Consider the following 19,837-nt stretch of genomic DNA (forward strand, 5'->3'; position numbering starts at 1 on the left):
AAACTAATGTTCAAAAAACAAAAAATCTTAGTTGTAAAAATGATGATAAAAAAAACTTAGTCATAAAACAAAACAAAAAAACTATCTTAATTGAAACTAATGTAACCAACCAATTCTTTAAGATATTTTTTTTTTATAAGGCAGTAGCAAAGACATAAAATAGAGTAGCTTCCATCTAAGTTGGTATCTAATTCTAATCTATTGTCAAATGTTCATAAATATATTATTAAAAAAGGAAGAAAAAAATATATAAAAAAAATTAAGGGACATAAACCTAACCAATTTATCCACAAAATGTAGGTCTACCTAAATGGGTAATATGAAAATTAAAAACAACAGAGATGGATTATAACAGCCTCTTAAGTAGAAGTTTAAACCGCGGTGCATGGATCAACCGTCAACACGGAGCAGATACACGTACCCTCCTCTCCCTCCAAAGCACAGCAAGATAAATGCTCTTTCGAGCCCCAAAGTACATACCAAATAAGACCCTTCTTCCAGCGCAGGGTGGAATACTATAAACATAAGACCAGAATCTCAACCACCATCCAGAAACATCTAGATCAACACAACAGTGTGTCCCTTATCAGACCTTAAGAACGACGACAATCTTGAGGATGACGACGACGGTGGGTTGGGAATCCAGCTGAAGCTTGACCGTCTGAGAGGAAAACGTCTAATCTAACACGTCTACTCAACTATTATGAATTGAACGAACAAATTAATCAGAGACAATTATGAGCCTATCTTTTTTAGGGATGGTGTCACGACCCAAAAATACTTATCGTGATCGTCATCAATGGTGTCTGAATCGACCGCCAACACGGACAAGATTCACGTACCAACAACCCCTGCAACAAATCACTGCGAGCATTTTCAACCCTTTCGAGCCCAACGAACCCCGCACACCGTGAACCACATCCGAATTTTGGTCCTTATAAAAAATGTCAAATTTAACCCACTTAGGTTGGCCAAGTGGTTTTGGCTTGGGATATAGGAGTGTGCTCCTCCTCAACATCTCAGGTTCGAATCTCTCGGTTGCCAATTTGAGGGGATAGTTTAGCTTCTTAAAAAAAAAAAAAAAAAAATCAAACTTTGCTCGTAATCCCTCCACATTTTTCCTCAATATTTAGTCCTTCAAATACTTTATGTTACTTTTTTTTTAAGTCAAATCATATATATCATTCAAAATTTTGAATTTTTTAGAAGAAATTCTTATAATATTCAAAAAAATTCTTAAAAAAAAAAATAAATCATTCAAAATTGGTGTGACATAACCTAAAAAAATGTGGTGATTGAAAGTATTTTGAGGACAAGAATAGAAGAAATATTTTAAAGTGATTAAAAACAAAATTAAAGATTTTTATTAAAATTCCTCTCAAAACAAAAACAAAAAATAAAGACCAAAATCTTTTTTTTTTTTTGAAGGAATAAATACCAAAATCTTATTTAACCTAATTTTATAAACTTATAACAAATAAACAAACAAATATATATATTTCTATAATTTTATCTCGGAATTCCCATAATTTCGAAGAAGAAAAATTCAAAAGGGTTCAGCATTAGGAAACGACGTAGCCATTACTCAGAACCCTCTCGTCTCTGGGAAACTGGGAATTGAAAAACCTTGTTTTCCTTTGAATTGAAAATCCAATGCGATTGAGTTCTATTCAAACCTAACTCAGTTCAAAGGAATTAAGGTTTCTCAGTTCGATAATAACCACCGTAACTAATTTAATTTATGTAACAATAAACAATTCAATGGAAGAAGAACAGGATCGAATTTTGCTTTCTACTTTAGGCGTTCAATCTGCCAATCCTGAAGACATCGAACGCCACATTTTCGATACGGTGATTTTTTTATCTTCAACTTCACTTAAATTCATTGTTCGTATTGAAATCAATGTTGTTTTGTTTACTTCAAACTTTAAATTATGAGTGTTTTGATTTTTGTAGGCTAGGAATGATTCAGTGAATGTTACAGAAGATAAAGGGAATAATGTTGAAAATGAATGTGAACGTTTACCTGAAAACGTTGATCCGTTGTCGAAAGCTAAAGCTGAACTTCATCAGAAGTTAAGAGCAATAGAATTTGAAATCGGTGCAGTTTCTTCGACAATTGAAAGGCCGAGAGATGTTGTTAAAAGTGAAGAATGTGAGGAGAATGAGAATTTGGAGGAAGGGATTGATGAGGGTGGTGGTTCGGAACTTCAACGTGTTCTTGCTGCCGATAGGTTGAGGAGTTTGAAGAAAACGAAGGCTCAATTGGAGAAAGAGCTGAAAAGTTTGTCGAAGGATTGTGATTTGAAAAGTACTGAGAGTAAAAAAGTTATCTTTAGTTTAGTTAAGGAAGATAGAAAACCAAAGAAGAAGCTTATAGATGATAAGAAAGTAAGCAAAAGACCTGCAAAGCGGTTTAAGACAGTCTCATTTGACGACGATGATGATTTTGATGCTGTTCTCGATGCAGCATCTGCAGGATTCGTAGAAACTGTGAGTTAACTGAATACTTGTTTTTGTTAATTACTATTAGAGGTTTTTATCCTATTTTTCGTGTTGTAAAATAATGTTTATATTATTAGGATTTAACTCACATGTGCACTGACATTATTAGAATATTTTACATTGTCAATTAATCATAACCGTGTGTTTGACTTATATCTTCCACTTCTAAAGTCACCCGCATGATTAGCTGTGAATTTGGATGGACTAACAGTGTAAAACTATTTACACTGAAAGTGCATAGAAATTAAACTCATATTATAAATATTATATTGGATGGTATAGTATGCTAGGAAAGAATCAAATTTGAACTTTAAAGGATGTAGTTGGTGGTTCTAAATAGAAGAACTACTAATTTACAATGCTTGTTTTTCAGGAAAGGGATGAATTGGTTAGAAAAGGAATGTTCACCCCTTTTCATAAGTTGAAGGGGTTTGAGCGCGGCATTCAACAACCCGAAGCATCAACCAGTCGTAATGCAGTTGAGCAAGAAAATACCAACGATCTTGCTTATTCCAGTGTTGAAAGAGCCGCCAGATCATTTTCTCAGGCAGCAAAAGTTCGCCCAACCTCCAAGCTGCTTAGGCCTGAAGAGGTACCAAAGCTTGATGCACCCACTATTCCTTTTCGCAGGCTCAAGAAACCAATGCAATTACCCAAACCTCTAGACGACAATGAGGGGGATCTGAATACAGATTCAAAAAGGAAAAAGAAGCGACCTGGGCCTGGTAGGAAATGGACCAAGCGTGTTTCTTCCGAGGATAGACAACTGGGTGAAAGTGGTATGTCATGTTCTTATTTATCTGGGGCAAAAGAGAATAGTGATAGAATATGAATAATTGAGGTAGTGGGTGTTCTGTATTCCTATAACTTCAATAGGCTTTCTAGCAAGTAATAAATTGGCAGTCCTGATGGTATATCTGGATTCTTAAGAGGAGCTGATTCTGATATTTATTTATCTGAAACTTAACAATGCTTTTATTATATAATTTAAAAATGCATGGGTTCACGTAAATATCTTTTGTTTGTTATTGATTTTTGTTTACCTGGACATATGTCATCTTTTTTAATGATTCTTTGTTTTTATTGTTGGACGTCTATTTTGCATGCAACGTTGAAATGTCAGTTTCATATCTTTCTTTTTTTATGAGTAATATGCAAGTCGGTAATTTGCATGTCGATAGCCAATGATGATGAATTGAAAGATATGTATTAGCCCTCTGTCACTGATGGAGAAGGTTGGCTTACGACCCGTCATACACTAGTGTCAATTCATGCCACTCCTCTAGACTGCTTTGCTTGCTGTAGTATTATTATCACATTTCTGTTTATGTTCATATTCAATTAATTTCAGTTAATTAAATTTATTGCAGAAAATGCTAATGGTTGCTTGGACAATTCCAGTTGTGAAAGTTTAGAAGAAGCAAATGATGTTGAACTTTCTGAACATGAATCTTCGTATGTAACATTAGAAGGTGGGTTGAAAATCCCTGATAACATATTTGAAGCTCTGTTTGACTATCAAAAGGTTGGTGTTCAATGGATGTGGGAGTTGCACTGCCAAAGAGCTGGTGGAATTATTGGTGATGAGATGGGTCTTGGTAAAACTATACAAGTATTGTCATTTCTGGGTGCTTTGCATTTTAGTGGCATGTACAAACCCAGCATTATTGTCTGTCCTGTTACACTCCTGCGACAATGGAAAAGGGAAGCTAAAAAGTGGTATCCTAAATTCCATGTTGAACTTTTACACGATTCTGCTCAGGATCTGGCTTCTAAAAAGAAGCGAGCTGAATCCGATGGAACAGACTCTGAAAGCAATAGTTCAAGCGACAATGATTATGAGAAAAGTGTACCGTCTAAAAATACAAGAAAATGGGAAACCCTGATAAATCGTGTCATGAGATCAGAATCTGGATTACTCATCACCACTTATGAGCAGCTAAGGATACTTGGAGACCAGTTGCTTAACATTGAATGGGGTTATGCAGTTCTTGACGAAGGGCATAAAATTAGGAATCCAAACGCAGAAGTTACCCTCGCTTGCAAACAGCTACAAACTGTACACCGCATAATAATGACTGGTGCACCTATTCAGAACAAACTGAGTGAGTTATGGTCGTTGTTTGATTTTGTTTTCCCTGGAAAATTGGGTGTTTTGCCTGTGTTTGAAGCCGAGTTTGCAGTTCCTATAAGAGTTGGTGGATATTCAAATGCTTCTCCATTACAAGTATCCACAGCATACAGGTGGGTCAATGTTTCTTTTATTTTGGTTTGGATGAGGGTAGATTAAAAAAATCAGCTTGGCCACATTTGAAATTAGGCGCTAGATTTTCTAAACACATCAAACTTTAGTCTTTATTGCTCATAAACTGGAAATACTTTCCCAGGATTTTCTAAATTGTAATCCTTCAAACATAAAATTTAATTAGTTATGAATAACAACACACTCACCTGTTGAGATCCTAGGATGTACAGGAAAAATGAAGTTAACAAAGCTTGTAGATAAATGTTTGTAATTAGATTGTTGTCATATTTCATATAGGGATTGAGTTTATTTTTTATGCCCCCCAATTTACCAAATAATTTGAATATTATTTTGCTGTTCACAGGTGTGCGGTGGTGCTGCGTGATTTAATTATGCCTTATCTTCTCCGACGAATGAAGGCTGATGTAAATGCTCAGCTTCCAAAGAAAACTGAGCACGTTCTGTTTTGCAGTCTTACATCAGAGCAAGTATCTGCTTATAGAGCATTTTTAGCAAGCACTGAGGTGGAGGAAATATTGGATGGAGGCAGGAATTCACTTTATGGAATTGATGTGATGCGTAAGATCTGCAATCACCCAGACCTACTTGAAAGGGAACAGGCCTCCAGCAATCCAGATTATGGAAATCCTGAACGTAGTGGGAAAATGAAAGTTGTAGCTCAAGTGCTTAATGTTTGGAAGGAGCAGGGCCACCGTGTTCTTCTTTTTACTCAAACCCAACAAATGCTTGACATTTTTGAGAAATATTTGACTACTTTTGGACATATTTACCGGAGAATGGATGGTCTCACTCCTGTAAAACAGAGAATGGCTTTAATGGACGAGTTTAATGCCTCCAGCGAGATTTTTGTTTTCATTTTAACAACCAAAGTTGGGGGGTTGGGGACAAATCTTACTGGTGCAGATAGAGTGATCATCTTTGACCCTGATTGGAATCCTTCGACTGATATGCAGGTATGTTTGTATCTAAAATGTCAGTTTGCTCTTGAAGTAGTTGAAACATGGCTGAAAACCTTTCATTCACTGTTTTTTCATGACCAGTTTGCTAGTTGTGTCTGGATGTGTTTTAAAGGGGGAAAACAAAAAATGGGTGTGTGTGTGGTGGGGGTGGGGGGTGGGGTAAGAGAGGAATGAAGGGGTATGGAAGGGGGCATGAATAATGGCCTCCTTTATCACCTCATTCAGTTTCCTTCCTTTTTCATCAATCTACATACACTCTGAATTTTGATGCCTCTATAATTTTCAGATTCAATTTTTGTTTGTGAAATTGTATCAACTTGATTCTCATGGAGACTAATGTTCTGTAGGCTAGAGAGCGTGCATGGCGAATTGGTCAGAAACGGGATGTAACAATATATAGGTTAATCACACGTGGAACTATAGAGGAGAAAGTATATCATCGTCAGATTTACAAACATTTTCTTACGAATAAGATATTGAAGAACCCACAACAGAAAAGGTTCTTTAAGGCCCGAGATATGAAGGATCTTTTTGTTTTGAATGTGGATGGAGAAACTGGGTCAACAGAAACGGCAAATATTTTCAGTCAAATATCAGAAGATGTAAATATTATTGGGGCACATCAAGAAAATCAGGATAATAATGAATATAGTCAAACTGCTGAACTGGCTTCTGAAGATGATGCAGTTGGAGATGATGGCAAATCATGCAGAACATCTTCAAGAGGAAAAGGGAAAGAGAAGGTTGACAAAAGTAATGGGGTTGATGAAGAAGCAAATGTATTGAAAAGTCTTTTTGATGCTAATGGGATACATGTAAGCTTCTTCTGTATTTTTCAACTTGCATCTAAATTATCGTGCATCATTACTTTTATTTGAGCATATTATTGGAAACTACATTCTTTGTACGAGCAATAATTATTCAGAATGAAAATAATTATGAAACAAGCAAGCGTATATGGATTTGTACAAGAATTATAAAGTATCTTTGCCACATATTCAAACTATATTAGAATGTGCATATTGGTCTGTCTTGTCCTTATAGTACTCCCTTTTTCAATGTACTGGTTTCCTTTGTGATAAACTTGTTATATGATGTCAGAGTGCCATGAACCATGATTTGATCATGGATGCCCATGATGAGGAGAAGATGAGACTTGACGAGGAAGCTTCCAAGGTTGCACAAAGAGCTGCAGAAGCTTTACGTCAGTCAAGAATGATCCGAAACCATGAAAGCGTCTCAGTTCCTACATGGACAGGAAGGTCAGGAGCTGCTGGTGCACCATCATCTGTTCGGCGGAAGTTTGGTTCAACTGTGAAACCCCAGTTGCTAAACAATAGCAAAGCATCTGATGAATCACCAAGCAGGGGATCTAACAAATTCAATGGATATGCTGCTGGGGCTTCTTCTGGTAAGGCATTATCTTCTGCTGACATATTATCCAAAATTCGAGGTAATCAAGAAAAAGCCATCAGTGCCGGGCTTGAGCATCAGTTTGGTCAGTCAAGGTCTGTAGATGTTAGAACTTCCAAGGCTCCTGAAAATTCATCTGGATTCCAACCTGAAGTAATGATTCGGAAAATCTGCACCTTTTTTCAACAGAAAGGTGGCAGTTGTAGTTCAGACAGCATAGTTCAGCATTTCAAGGACAGGATTCCCTCAAAAGATCTTCCCCTGTTCAAGAATATGTTAAAGGAAATAGCGACTCTGCATAAAGGGTCAAATGGTACCCATTGGGTTCTGAAGCCAGACTATCAAGTATAATATGTTATTTGCATTACTTTGATGCCGGCTGCTCAGTACTGCTGATCACAGAAGTTCAGGGGATACTCATTACGTAGACTGAACATTAGACGGTGAACCTTTTCCTAGTGTTTTAACGGGTTAATTTTTTGTATACTGATATCAAGTTTTTGTTGGGATACGGGTGAGAAGAATGCACATTTGCATATTGGTGGTTTCTTACCACGATTTTGTACTTGGGAATATGCTGCAAATGGCAGTTTTGTAAATCCTCTTTCTTTTATTTGGTTCTGGTATGGGTTTCTAAGTAGACAAAAATGTGTGTGCGTAAAAAAGAACTTGTGATGTTATTGGTTTCATGTGAACATTTTTAAATGGAGGGAACATGGATATGTGGCATGGATTCACTGCAGTAGCAAATTCACACACTTTGCTGCAGTAGTGAATCCCGGTCGTACATCTGCGATCCAATGACTGAATACACAATCTGTATCTCGGTAGTTTCACATAGTGAGATCTCAGCCGTTCATTTCCAATCGGACCGCTCAGATCAATTACTGCCTTCATGCAGTAACCGTTAAATCCAAATCCCATGAATGTGAACCTATGCATGGTGCATTAAAAAAATTGAGGTTGTAAAATTTAAATTATAACAATGTCTTGTTATTCCTCAAAAAAAAAAACATGTCTTGTTATGAGACTCACATTTAAGAATATATAAAAATAAGGGTCATTTTCAATTTGAAGTAATATTCATTATTATTTTTCGATTGCAATCTCCATTTAACTTAGTTGCAAATACATTTGAACTTTTTTTTAGTGAAGATCCTCCATTTTTTTTTTAGGGTTAAATATGTTTTTGGTCCCTACGTTTTGCACGATTTTGAGAATTAGTCCTTACATTTCAATAAATGTTTTTAAAATCCCTACATTTTTCCTGAGTTAGTGTAAATAGTCCCTGTTGTCAAATTTCTAACGTGATGTCAATGTTGGCGGTTCAATCTCGCCGGGAAACGGCGGAGAACTTCACCACGATCTTTCTCCGCAGCTTCGTAGATGCGGATCGCCGGTGTTCGTCACACTTCCGGTGAAATATGTTGGTTTAGAGGGGAAGATTTGGAGGCCGAAAGCGATGATGTTATCGTTGAAAGCGCTTGTTGTTGCGGGTGTGGAAGGTGTTGTGGTGGAGATTTGGTGGGGTGGGGTTGAACTTGTTATGATGGCCTGTGTTTCATCAACATGGCACTGATGGCAGGGACCAATTGCACTAACGGAGAAAAAATGTAGGGATTTTAAAAACATTCATTGAAATGTAGGAACTATTCTCAAAATCGCGCAAAATGTAGGGACCAAAAACATATTTAACCTTTTTTTTTATTACCATAGTTTTGAAAATATAAATTCAATAATGTGACATTTGATGAACCCATTTATTTAATATACACTTTCAAAACTATAGTAATAGAGGAAAAATAGTGAGGATCGTAACTCTTTTTTTTATATAAAGGTAAATTTAGATAATTTCATTAGCAACAATATGACCAATACAAGTGGAGAACTAAATAAATAAATGGAAACTAATTAAGGATAAATTATCTCATTGGTTTCATTAGAGTTTTTTTTTCCTAAAGGCTAAAATGAATTATATTACCACAACAAAATGTCCTCCCTAGCACACCCTTTCATTAGAGTTATTAAAAAGTAAATAAAGAATATGCACATCTTTAAGAACTTTGAAACTATCATTAACTACTTCGTTTAGATCATGCACCCAGCAAACAGCGGATGACAAACTAGTGTTCTCCAACCAAACAAATTCAAGAGAAACACAAATGTAAGTGATCAATTTAACCAATTGTTCACTGATTATTACAATTCCATCGATTCTATGATGACCTTAACCTTTTACAAATTATTTGTCTTTTAAATATCTGGATGAAATGTATTCCTCCCTCGGTCCCATTATAAATGTTCTTTTTACAATTATTTTGTCTCAAATATGATCAACGCAATATTCATTTACATTTTCCACTAATTTACCATTGTATATTGTATTTCAAACCACTAACTACTCCACTAATATGAATGATATTTTAGTATTATCAAACTATTTATTATCTATATTAATACAATTAATCATTATTTTAAATAAGACACCTAAAATGACAGAGTATTCTACAAACACTTGGTTCCAATATTTAGAGCTTAACAATCATTTATTACTTAGAAGCCAACATAGAAAGTCTGAACTGAGATGAATAAAGCATTGGAAAATAAAATAGACCCAACTTTAATGCAATGCACGTAGTACACACATAGCTGTCGCATTTGGTCAGATGTGCATGCATACACCAGTTAAAAACCAATATAGTGTTTTTTTTTTTTTTTTTGAAATAACCAATATAGTGGTGTTAAAAACCATAATAGTACAACATGTATTTTCTTTTTTTTGCGAAGTTTATAGTTTTGACAATAACTTTCTCCCACGGTTTGAGACAAATAAATTTGGGTTGATGTTTGATGAAATGCATAAGAAACGCTCCTTTGAGCACAAAAATCATGAGTTCATCTTTGCTCCATTTAGTATTCCTCCATTTGCTCCTTTCCAATGCATGGATAAATGACATGTGGCAAAGATAAATCTAAAGGTTGATATTAAAAGGTGTAAAGGAAGTATTGTTTAACAAAATTAAAAAAGAAAACTGTACGTCTTCTCTTCTCTTGCAAAAGGTTCTTCTTCCTCTAATCATCCCACTGGCACAGCTTCCTCTTTCCGGTGCCGCCGCTTTGTTATCATACTCCAAATCACAATTTACAAATTAAAAATTCACAACTCAATTTTCCCACAAAACACATATGTAGCCCACATGATTTCATAAAACAAAAACAAAAACAAAAAATGATTTCAAAATCAGCAAGATAACACAGACTGTTTTTGATTTTTTCCAGATTTGAAATAAACATAGTCATGGAAACGACGAGAGGAAGACGATAGAATGGTCACGGTCCCGCCATCGGGAGGACGATGATGACAGCAAAATGGGGTAGTGCGCGGTGGTGTGTATACCAGAAGGGAGGAAGAGCCCTGCTGCTGGGACGAACAGAAAGGGGCAAAAGGGTGAGGAAGAAACCTCTGCGTCTTCATCTTCCTCCACTCACACACATTCACCAAAATGGGTCGTGTCATAACCAAAACCGTGAAAAAATCCTCACGCAAGTAATCGAACGTTACTACTCTTGATATAGATTCCCGGGGTTGTTCAGGTTGATTCTATTCCTGTTCAACCTGGAAGAGGTGCTGGTGTTGTTGCTTTTGGTGTCGGAAGAAGGTTTTGAGATTTGATGGTGAAATGGTTTATAGTACTTTGAATTTTGTTTATGTTTTTGAGGGAAAAAAAATTATGCTACTGAGTTTTGGATTTTGAAACTTGTTATGTTGTTGTTATGGGATTTATCTTATTTAGTTTGCTTGCAAATTATTAATAAAAAAAATACCCAGATGAGTTTATTGTTGTATCAACGAAGAAGATGATGAGAGGAATTATGAAATGGCCTATATTTTAAACTTTTAATCTTAACCCTTTGATTTATTTTTGCCACATGTCATTTATCTATGCATTGGAAAGGAGTAAATGGAGGAATACTAAATGGAGCAAAGATGAACTCAAAAATCATAAGCACACCGGTCAATAGATTGGGAGAGATCAAGGGATTGGGGAGAAATTAACTTTATATGATATAGAAACATGTTATTACAAACCAAGGAAAAACATCAATATTTCCAGGACATTCCTCGAGCAATCGAATTACTCAATATCATGTGCTAACTATACTTATGACACCTCTTTCTTCAGCTTCCTTCAATATTTCTTTTCTCAAAATGAAAAACCCCCAAAATAATTCAGAGAATAATAAAAGCCTCTTAGTTAAGATACTCGTATATATAATCAGAAGGCTGCCAATCCTGATGCAGCTGTCGATCCAGGAGTGGCTGTATATATAATCAGAAGGCTGCCCATCCTGATGCAGGTGTCGATCCAGGGGTGGCTGATGAGGGAAGATTCTTCTGTAAATGCAAGCATGAAATATGTTACAAATGATTCATTTTATACAGTATCTGGGACTACAACCATATAGGGAAATTAAACTGGCAAAGTAACATGATCACGGATATGCATAACCAATGTAATTGCTTGTTTTACAAATCAGAACAGTCAGTTTATATGCATAAACAAATAAATGCAGTTAGTATTCTTCTTATTCAGTGTTGAGTGTTGACTGTATTACTTAATTAGCAGCATAGCATAATCTTAGATAGGTACAAGGATCTTCAAAATAAAATTTAGCTGAATAATCTTCAATCTGCCTATGCCCGACCATGCAATAATTTGCAAGTTCTAAAATATTTAATTCCAAAAACAAATGAAGTGGACATGGGAAAGGCTCTTAAGGAATGAGCAGGACCAGCATACCTGTAATTGAGAAAGATCTGATAGAGAATCAGTAGACTGTTTCACACCTTCTTTTGTCCCTTTAACACTAGATACGGGACTGGTAGAAGCAATCCGAGCAGCAACTGGATCATTTGGTGGGAGTGGAAGAGCAGATCTGATTTTCCCTGCACCCGGTGGGGGAGCAAGGTTCAATACTTTTGGCTTTGGTGTTGCTACATGCACACCCGATAGGCCAGCAGCTGAAAGCATGCCAGCTCCACCAGCCGCCTTGTGCTTCACATTAATCCTGATGGTTTCTCCCTCCTACAGGCCAATCGACAAATACTTCAAACATGGATAAGCCAGGATTCACAGCGAGAAATATAAAAACACCGTTAAGAGAAGACCGTGATTTGTAAAAATGTTTTTAAAAAAGGGAATGTGATCTGGGTTGCGACGTCAAGGTTTTAGAGATATGATGTCTCTGCAACCACCATTGAGACTACATTGACATCATTTGCAATAGCAATGATCATGATGCGACCACAACCATGATTTAAAACAACATTGTTTGAGAAACATAAACACAACAAGAAACTAGTCTAAACATCAGATTTGGCCAAAAAAACACCTCGAACAATTCACCATGATCATGATGATATTATAAAGCAATTGTAATCATAACACAAGCATCTAAGTGATCTACTTATCCCCAACAATTAACACTAACCAAAATTACACAAAAACTAATCTTTCATTTATGCATACTAAAAATAAACTTATCCACTAGGATTTCGATTCTAAACTATTTTTCAACTTAAAATAGGAAACAAATCATCATCATAATAATAACCACGACCACAAATTATACTTAAACTACACAATCAAAAGAATTAGATTAACTGCTAATAGAAACTACCTTAAGCCTATGATTGACAGCGGGATGAATATCGATCTGCGAATCCTCCGAGGCATCAGCATCACCAGACTCCTTATCATGTTCTCTTCTCACATACTTCTCATGATCAGAAAGTGCAACATTGAAATCAAATGCTTCATTCCTCTCCGCAAACCCTAATCCAATAAACGCATGCTTCCCTTGTCCATCTTCAATCTTCAGAACAAAATATCTCGACGAATCGAGAACCGGTTCAACCGAACCCTCACGCTGACCAGGAAAAACAAAACACGCGGCGAAGAGATCGCCGGAGTTCGGATCTTCTAACCGGATCTCACAACGGTCACGGCGGGACACGACGCGGAGACGGCCGGACCAGATCTTGTCCGATTGAAGCCATTCGCCGCATTTGTAACCGCCGGAGGTTGTACGCGGCGGGATCTTGTAGACGGCGACTTCGCGAACGACGAGGAGTGTATGGTCGAAACCCTCTTCTTCTTCTTCTAACGACATCGTTTTGGTGAAGTTAGAATTTGAGTTTGAGTTTGAATGGAATTGAATTTGAGAAACGCGTTAATGAATGGTGTGGTGTCTTTGTCTTTGTTACTCTCACAAACACAAAGACAACACCAAGGTCAACTGTTTTGGGAGAAAGATAGAACAAAAACCACGTTACCAGTGTGCTGCTTCTGTCTTCTATCTTTTCATGTCTATGCTTTATCTTTAAGTCACAAAAACCTTTTTTTTCCTTTTTCTTTCAATGATTAGGTATGAATGACAAAAATTTGATGCAATTTTAATAAGTGTGTCAAAATTTTATTTTATATATTCATTTTATAAGAATTGTTTCAATCTCAACCCAGCGATTTAATTATAAATTAAAATAATTGGTGAATTTATATATTTTTTGGTGAATAACTATAAATAGGATTTAAACAATTGGAGGGTACGCAGAAAAATAAAAATAAATGGTTTTGGGAAATATGAAAGATTAAATCGATCAAATCTTTCGAATCAATTAATTCTCATTGTTTGATAATTGTACTATTTTCTACAATAGTTCATCTTGCATCACAATAATCAACAAAACAATTATGTTCAATCCCTTGATTCAAAGCCCTCTTCTAAAAATACAACCCTCTAATTCTTTAGGTGAGTCTGTAATCTACAAAGGTTTAATCGAGTGTTAATTTAAAATCACAATCAAACAATTATTCATTTAATTGAATTTCTAACCACCGAGTTATTTGATAAAAAAAAAAAAACAGGTTAAATTTGTCCCAAAACAAATATATGCATTATCAATGGATTTGTGCAAGTGTTAAGGTATTTTTTATTTTTTTTATACGGGATTTAAACCTCAAATCTTGTATATATTATGTATTATCTCTATCAACTGAGTTAAACTTACGGTGATAAGATATTTAAATATATTAAACAGATAGATAGAGCTTCAATTGCAACGAATTTTTGGACATAAATTGGATGTCGCTAAACAATAGTATGAAAAACTTCGTATTTATAAAATCGTAAAAATCAATCCCACGAATGTTTTATTACGGGTTCTAACATTCATGTAGTTCTTTTATTTTTCTCTCATTTTTTACTTGGTTGAGTTGTAGATTAAAGCAAACATTTAAGAATTTTTGTTTGATTTTCATCGTTGGAATATTTAACCTCTTATTTGCTTAGGTCCTAATATGCTCCTTAATGTTTAATTTTGGTTTATATTGGATAGCAGAATGTTTTTTCTAGGACATGATGTTTATAGCATTTTATTTATAATAAGAGAGTTAATACAATTGTGAACATTAAAATAAATGATGGGATTAGTTGATAAAGTGGTATCGCCTCCATGAGCATAAGATTGAAGTATAAAACAAAAGAACCTTTCAAGTTGATAATTTCAGCTTTCTTGTTTTATACCTTCACGTCATCTTTAGTTTGCACAAAAGCTTCCCTCTATACTTGTCTATACTTTATCTTGTTCATACGTTCGTGTTCCTCCTGGACCGGTGCAAATTTGACTCTTCTGCAATACCTTACATGATGATGAATATAGTTAAAATGGTTGTAAAAGTCATACATGTTTTGATATTCAATCACAACAATAAAAATAAAGGGTTAATCGGTCTTTACCCCCTGTAATATAGGTCATTTTTTGTTTTCTTCCTTGTAAAATATTTTTTTTGATTTACCCCCTAATAGGCCAAACAAAAACCAAATTTTTTTTTTTCAAGAATTTTTCGTTTTTGTTTGGCCTATTAGGAGGTAAATCAAAACAAAAATATTTTACAAGGGGGTAAATCAAAAAATATATTTTACAGGAGGAAAACTGAAAATGACATATATTACATGGGGATAAAGATCTATTAACCCTAAAAGAAAATATTGTTCTTTCAACAAAGATTTTATATTTTGATTAAATTTTGAGTTCCATGTCCACTAACACCCGAACAAAATGAGCAAAAGTTCTATCAGGTATTAACTTATTTGTGGTAGAAATAGTGCATATTTGGTACCAATATTTTCTTTAAAAGCAAAAAGTATCTTCGCTCTCCGATGATCTTCTGGTAATCCATAGATTCTAATCCAAACTTGAGGTTTGGATTGTTGTTTCATGCTAGCGTCAAAGTCAAATCTCCGAGTAAATAGTTTATAAAAACCAAGGCTAATGTTCCATGATCCAATCTCTCTAAGACTTTGAACATTTTTTAGGGAAGAAAATGAAAACTCATAAAAACCCTCACCAGGAGATATCACTCCACACTTGCTCAATGACTTCCAGATGGCAATAACTTGGCTCACAAGGCATCAATCTTCAAAAGTGCACCGCCTTTTGGTCAAATGATGTGAGCATGAAGACTATGCTTGTATGCATGTCATCTAGCTTGATATTCATCTTTCAGAATCATTATATAAACTATGTAACATTTGACGCAAGGTAGAAGCAATTGACTTAGGAGTGTCCCAGATATTATTCAAGGCTTGAGCAAATTTTTTAGTTTGACCATGTTTATTGATGATATGATTTGTTCTTTTGGTTGTGATTCAAGACAAGCCGAATGAATTAACACATGATTCATAGCGTTGGTGACGATGGTGATTCAGGTTTATGGGCGCTTTGGGTGGAAGAAATATCATTTTTTCGCCAAACACTTTTCACCTTTCTTTTTAATTCTCAACCTAGAAAATCAATATGCATGTGTGTGTGAAGTACTAAAAATTGTGTGCAACTTTTTTATTTATATTTGTAAAATAATTTTTATAAAGGAATTAATAAAAATGTGATTTTGTAGTAAAAAAAGGTAAAAAGTGATTTTGTTATCGACAAAATTATATATATTTTTTATATTAGAATGTTTTTGATCTAGAAAACACGACAATTTACCTAACTTTAACCTAGGTTAGCCCCTTATAAGAGTGGTTATGCTCACCATTTTGGCAAAAATTGTGAGTGTTAGATAATAAAGTAATGAGCTATGCTATTGGGCCTGTCGGTTTAGAGTTCATTAGGTTTTATATATATTCTCGTAACCTTTTGTAATATCAAGCTATCGTAATTCTATTAAACCCTAGCCGTTTTTCCTATTCTCTCTTTCTCTATTTCTTGCATTTGTATAGAGCAAACAATTTATTTTTTTCTCTATCTATTCATCACCCATTCATATAAAAGATATATTCAACAAATTTATCAAGCTATTGAATTGAGTATGATGATATTATAGAGATCGAGAGATATACAAGCTGTGAATTTACTCAACTCAGGTTGTTTTCTCCTATATATGCACAAATTCCATGTTATTAATATTTTTTTCGTCCCTCTTGTTTTTTTGGGGTTTATTTTCACCCACTGATTCTGTGTTTTTTTTTTATCCATCAGATCTATGAGCGTCAAACCAAAACTCGATTCATGAAGTATCATCACAATCGTGAATCCATGAAAATCGACAATGATGTCTTATATTTCTACTTCTTCTGTGATGTGCTATGCTTTTATCATTTTTTATGATAATTCTAACGAGTGTGATTTCTTTGATTAATATGGGTAAAATGTGGACATAAATGATGAGACGATTTTGCCTTGTTCCAAAAGGTAATAATCATGAACTTTTTATATTTTAACCTTCATGTTTACCACTATAGTTGAATCTGAATTGATTGATTTTATTCTGATAAGTAGTGTGTATCTCTTATTTGAATTTGCAAGTTATTCCATCTATTGACATGGTTTAGTAAGTGTCTATTAATCTTTTAAACATTTTACATTTGTATAATTTTATATAATATAATCTTTCATCTATGTCTTTAATTTTTTTAAGATAATATATGTTTTTAATTGTTACATTGAGAAACAATTTATAAGAATATATCGTTCCCCTCATACATCCATCAAGTTATTATGACACTTTGATTTTTAGTGCAATCATTATGTTGTGATTAGGAATGGTAAAATATATGGATTTGATGAATTTGAGTTTGAATGTCAATGGATGAATTAAAGCAATCCATTAACAATCCACTCTTATGAAATAAATAGATTCAAATCAATTTACTAACCGGTTGTTTGTCAATTGGATGAATTAACAAGGGGTGATTGTTGGAATGGTGGATCAAATTACCACTCTCTAATTGTGATGGTTGTCCTTCAGCTTTTCATCAAAATTGTTTGAGTAAAAAAGTATGTGTCTTGATTTATGGTTAGGTTAGTGTTTAGTTGATTTTCATTAATTTGTTGTATTTATTAGTTTCTCGTTATGATTTTTATGAGTATATCATTTGTCAACAATTTCTAGTGAATATCATGAATATATATCTTGCAACTAAAGTGTTTAGGTTGGTTGGAAATGCAGCTCATGACAACCGGAAAACTAGGATTATCCCAAGGCATATGCTGTTGGTGATAAGGATCAATGAAGAGCTTGAAAAATTGCATGCTGGAGTTACCATTGCTCATGGTGGTGTTCTTCTTGACATCAACCATGTGCTTTTGTTTATGAAGACCAAAAAATGCTGCAATTGCTATCAAGACATCATCTAAGGCTACCAAATATTCCAAGGAGGCTTAGGTGGATGTCTTTAGATTATCGGTTTGGTATGCAAGCATATCATATGTAGCATAAATAATGCATCTATACAGTATACCAGGCTCTGCAATTCAAATGGTTTAATTCAATAAAAAAAAATTACGAAACACTAACTATTGTAAGACTCCATCTGAGGCCATCAAATCTCCAGGTAGACTTAGATAAATGTCTTTATATCCTCGGTTTGGTGTGAAAGCATGACTTATGTAACATAAATAATACATGTATACAATATACCAAGATCTGCAATTTAGATGGTTTAATTTAATAAAAAAATTATAAAACACTAATTATAATAAATTTATTTTGACAATTGAAGTACATATGCTTTATCATCAATTATAGATAACATATAATTGTTTCTAGTTTTGGTTGTTCACTTCCTAAAAGATATATAGTTGTCACTCAAATAATATATTACTCAAATTGCAGCATATTCCCAAGTACTCCCTCTGTCTTAAAATCATTGTCTCTTTAACAATTTTTTCGTGTCATAAAATAATTGTCAATTTATAATACTAATGCAACATTTTTTTTCTACTATTACACCCTAATTTATTGAATTGATTACCTACTTTGAGAGATCTGCAATCGCGTCCTAATCCTTATCTTCGTGTTTGAGAGAGCTTCAATAACATTTCTCCAATTTTCTGTGTAATTTTGTTTGGATGAGTTTAAGAGAACTTCAATGGCTTTTAGTTCCCAAGTTTTTTGGTCAAATGTGTCTGCAACTTCTCCTGGTTCAAACGACGTTGTTTCCTATCTTCTATGCCACGTTGATTAAGGTTAACATCGTAATTATCACATTCACAACTTTTGTTAACTTATTTGATGATTTTTGGCTAAAGGGCTACTACAACACCTTTTTAAAAAGGTAAAGGATCAAAACATGTTAAAAATCATATAAAGGACCAATTTTTTTTGTGTGAAAGATAAAGGACGGAAAATCTATTTAAGCCAAACTTTTTAAAAACAAAAATAAGCTAAATCTCTTCCAAGGTCCATTGGGGTTGGTTTGGATCAAGAGTTTTGCGGCGCCGCGACCCTAAATTGTAGTTAACAAAACTACTCTTAATTTTATATGAAAACCCAAAATTATCCTTGTTTAAATGTTAAAGGAGCCCCTAATATGGACCTATTTTGTATAGTCCATCCATGGTCCTTATTAGTTAACTGACAACAGTAGGTAATTTATACCCCTTCCATTTACACAATGCAGCTTTTTCATTTTTTTATCCTCTATTTATTCACTCCATTTCTTCACACGACCAATTTACACGGTACAAATTAAGAAAAAAGTTGTTGCTTGGTGTTGTGTTGGAAGCCGCCACAGTTAATTCCACGATTCACCCCGTTCAAAAATAAATTCCACAACTCACAACAACTTCTTTACCAAAGTTTTTTGAATAAAAAAATGAAGGAATCGTATCATCTAACTCGTAACAAATCCCTAACTTCAAAAACATAATCAAGATTTTCTCCCACCACTGCTCAACCAAGGCACACTCCATACGTGGATTTAGAACCTAGAATGCCTATATTGAAATCACAATCAAGGTCTTCTTCCACCACTACTAATCATACATGAAAGAAGATTTACCATGTGAAATGAAGAAATAGAGCGCAAAAAATTTAAAAGTGATTTGTACTCTATAAAAATGAACATAAACTACCTACTATTGAATTCAATTAATAAGGACTACATGTCCATGTAAAAAAAATAAAATTAAGGACTATGGGTGAACCCTTAAAAAAGAGGTCCATATTATGAGCTACAAAGATTAAAGGTTATGTTATTTCTATTTGTTATTACTTCTCTTTGTCTATTTGTTCTATCTTCTTGCATCATTAACGTCAAAAAAGAAAATTCTTGTATCATTTTCAAATTTTATTTTGTTTTATTTTGAATATATTTTTTATTTACTTATTTCCAGTCGTGGGTTATA

General features: G+C 34.3%; 2 protein-coding genes across 2 annotated transcripts; one reads left to right on the forward strand and one right to left on the reverse strand.

The window, feature by feature from the left end:
• The first annotated feature begins 1,514 nt into the window (after positions 1 to 1,514).
• Positions 1,515 to 7,987, forward strand: LOC25484243 (protein CHROMATIN REMODELING 8). The gene is made up of 7 exons (XM_013613013.3): positions 1,515 to 1,851; positions 1,957 to 2,493; positions 2,879 to 3,284; positions 3,876 to 4,749; positions 5,115 to 5,724; positions 6,078 to 6,545; positions 6,832 to 7,987. The coding sequence occupies exons 1-7, from the start codon at positions 1,762 to 1,764 to the stop codon at positions 7,492 to 7,494; spliced, it is 3,648 nt and encodes a 1,215-aa protein (XP_013468467.1). The 5' UTR covers positions 1,515 to 1,761; the 3' UTR covers positions 7,495 to 7,987.
• A 3,177-nt stretch (positions 7,988 to 11,164) lies between these two features.
• On the reverse strand, positions 11,165 to 13,546 carry LOC25484245 (uncharacterized protein At1g03900). The gene is made up of 3 exons (XM_013613015.3): positions 12,826 to 13,546; positions 11,946 to 12,230; positions 11,165 to 11,539 (listed from the first exon to the last, which is right to left on the reverse strand). The coding sequence occupies exons 1-3, from the start codon at positions 13,315 to 13,317 to the stop codon at positions 11,477 to 11,479; spliced, it is 840 nt and encodes a 279-aa protein (XP_013468469.1). The 5' UTR covers positions 13,318 to 13,546; the 3' UTR covers positions 11,165 to 11,476.
• Positions 13,547 to 19,837: the final 6,291 nt, after the last annotated feature.

This window comes from Medicago truncatula, chromosome 1 (assembly GCF_003473485.1).
Source record: "Medicago truncatula cultivar Jemalong A17 chromosome 1, MtrunA17r5.0-ANR, whole genome shotgun sequence".
NCBI lineage: Eukaryota > Viridiplantae > Streptophyta > Magnoliopsida > Fabales > Fabaceae > Medicago > Medicago truncatula.

Coding starts and splice junctions, on each gene's coding strand:
- LOC25484243 (XM_013613013.3), top strand. CDS start 1,762: ATGGAAGAAGAACAGGATCGAATTTTGCTTTCTACTTTAGGCGTTCAA. Junction 1,852..1,956: donor AACGCCACATTTTCGATACG/GTGATTTTTTTA, acceptor TGATTTTTGTAG/GCTAGGAATGATTCAGTGAA. Junction 6,546..6,831: donor TTGATGCTAATGGGATACAT/GTAAGCTTCTTC, acceptor ATATGATGTCAG/AGTGCCATGAACCATGATTT.
- LOC25484245 (XM_013613015.3), bottom strand. CDS start 13,317: ATGTCGTTAGAAGAAGAAGAAGAGGGTTTCGACCATACACTCCTCGTC. Junction 12,231..12,825: donor CTGTCAATCATAGGCTTAAG/GTAGTTTCTATT, acceptor ATTGGCCTGTAG/GAGGGAGAAACCATCAGGAT. Junction 11,540..11,945: donor CAGATCTTTCTCAATTACAG/GTATGCTGGTCC, acceptor TTGCATTTACAG/AAGAATCTTCCCTCATCAGC.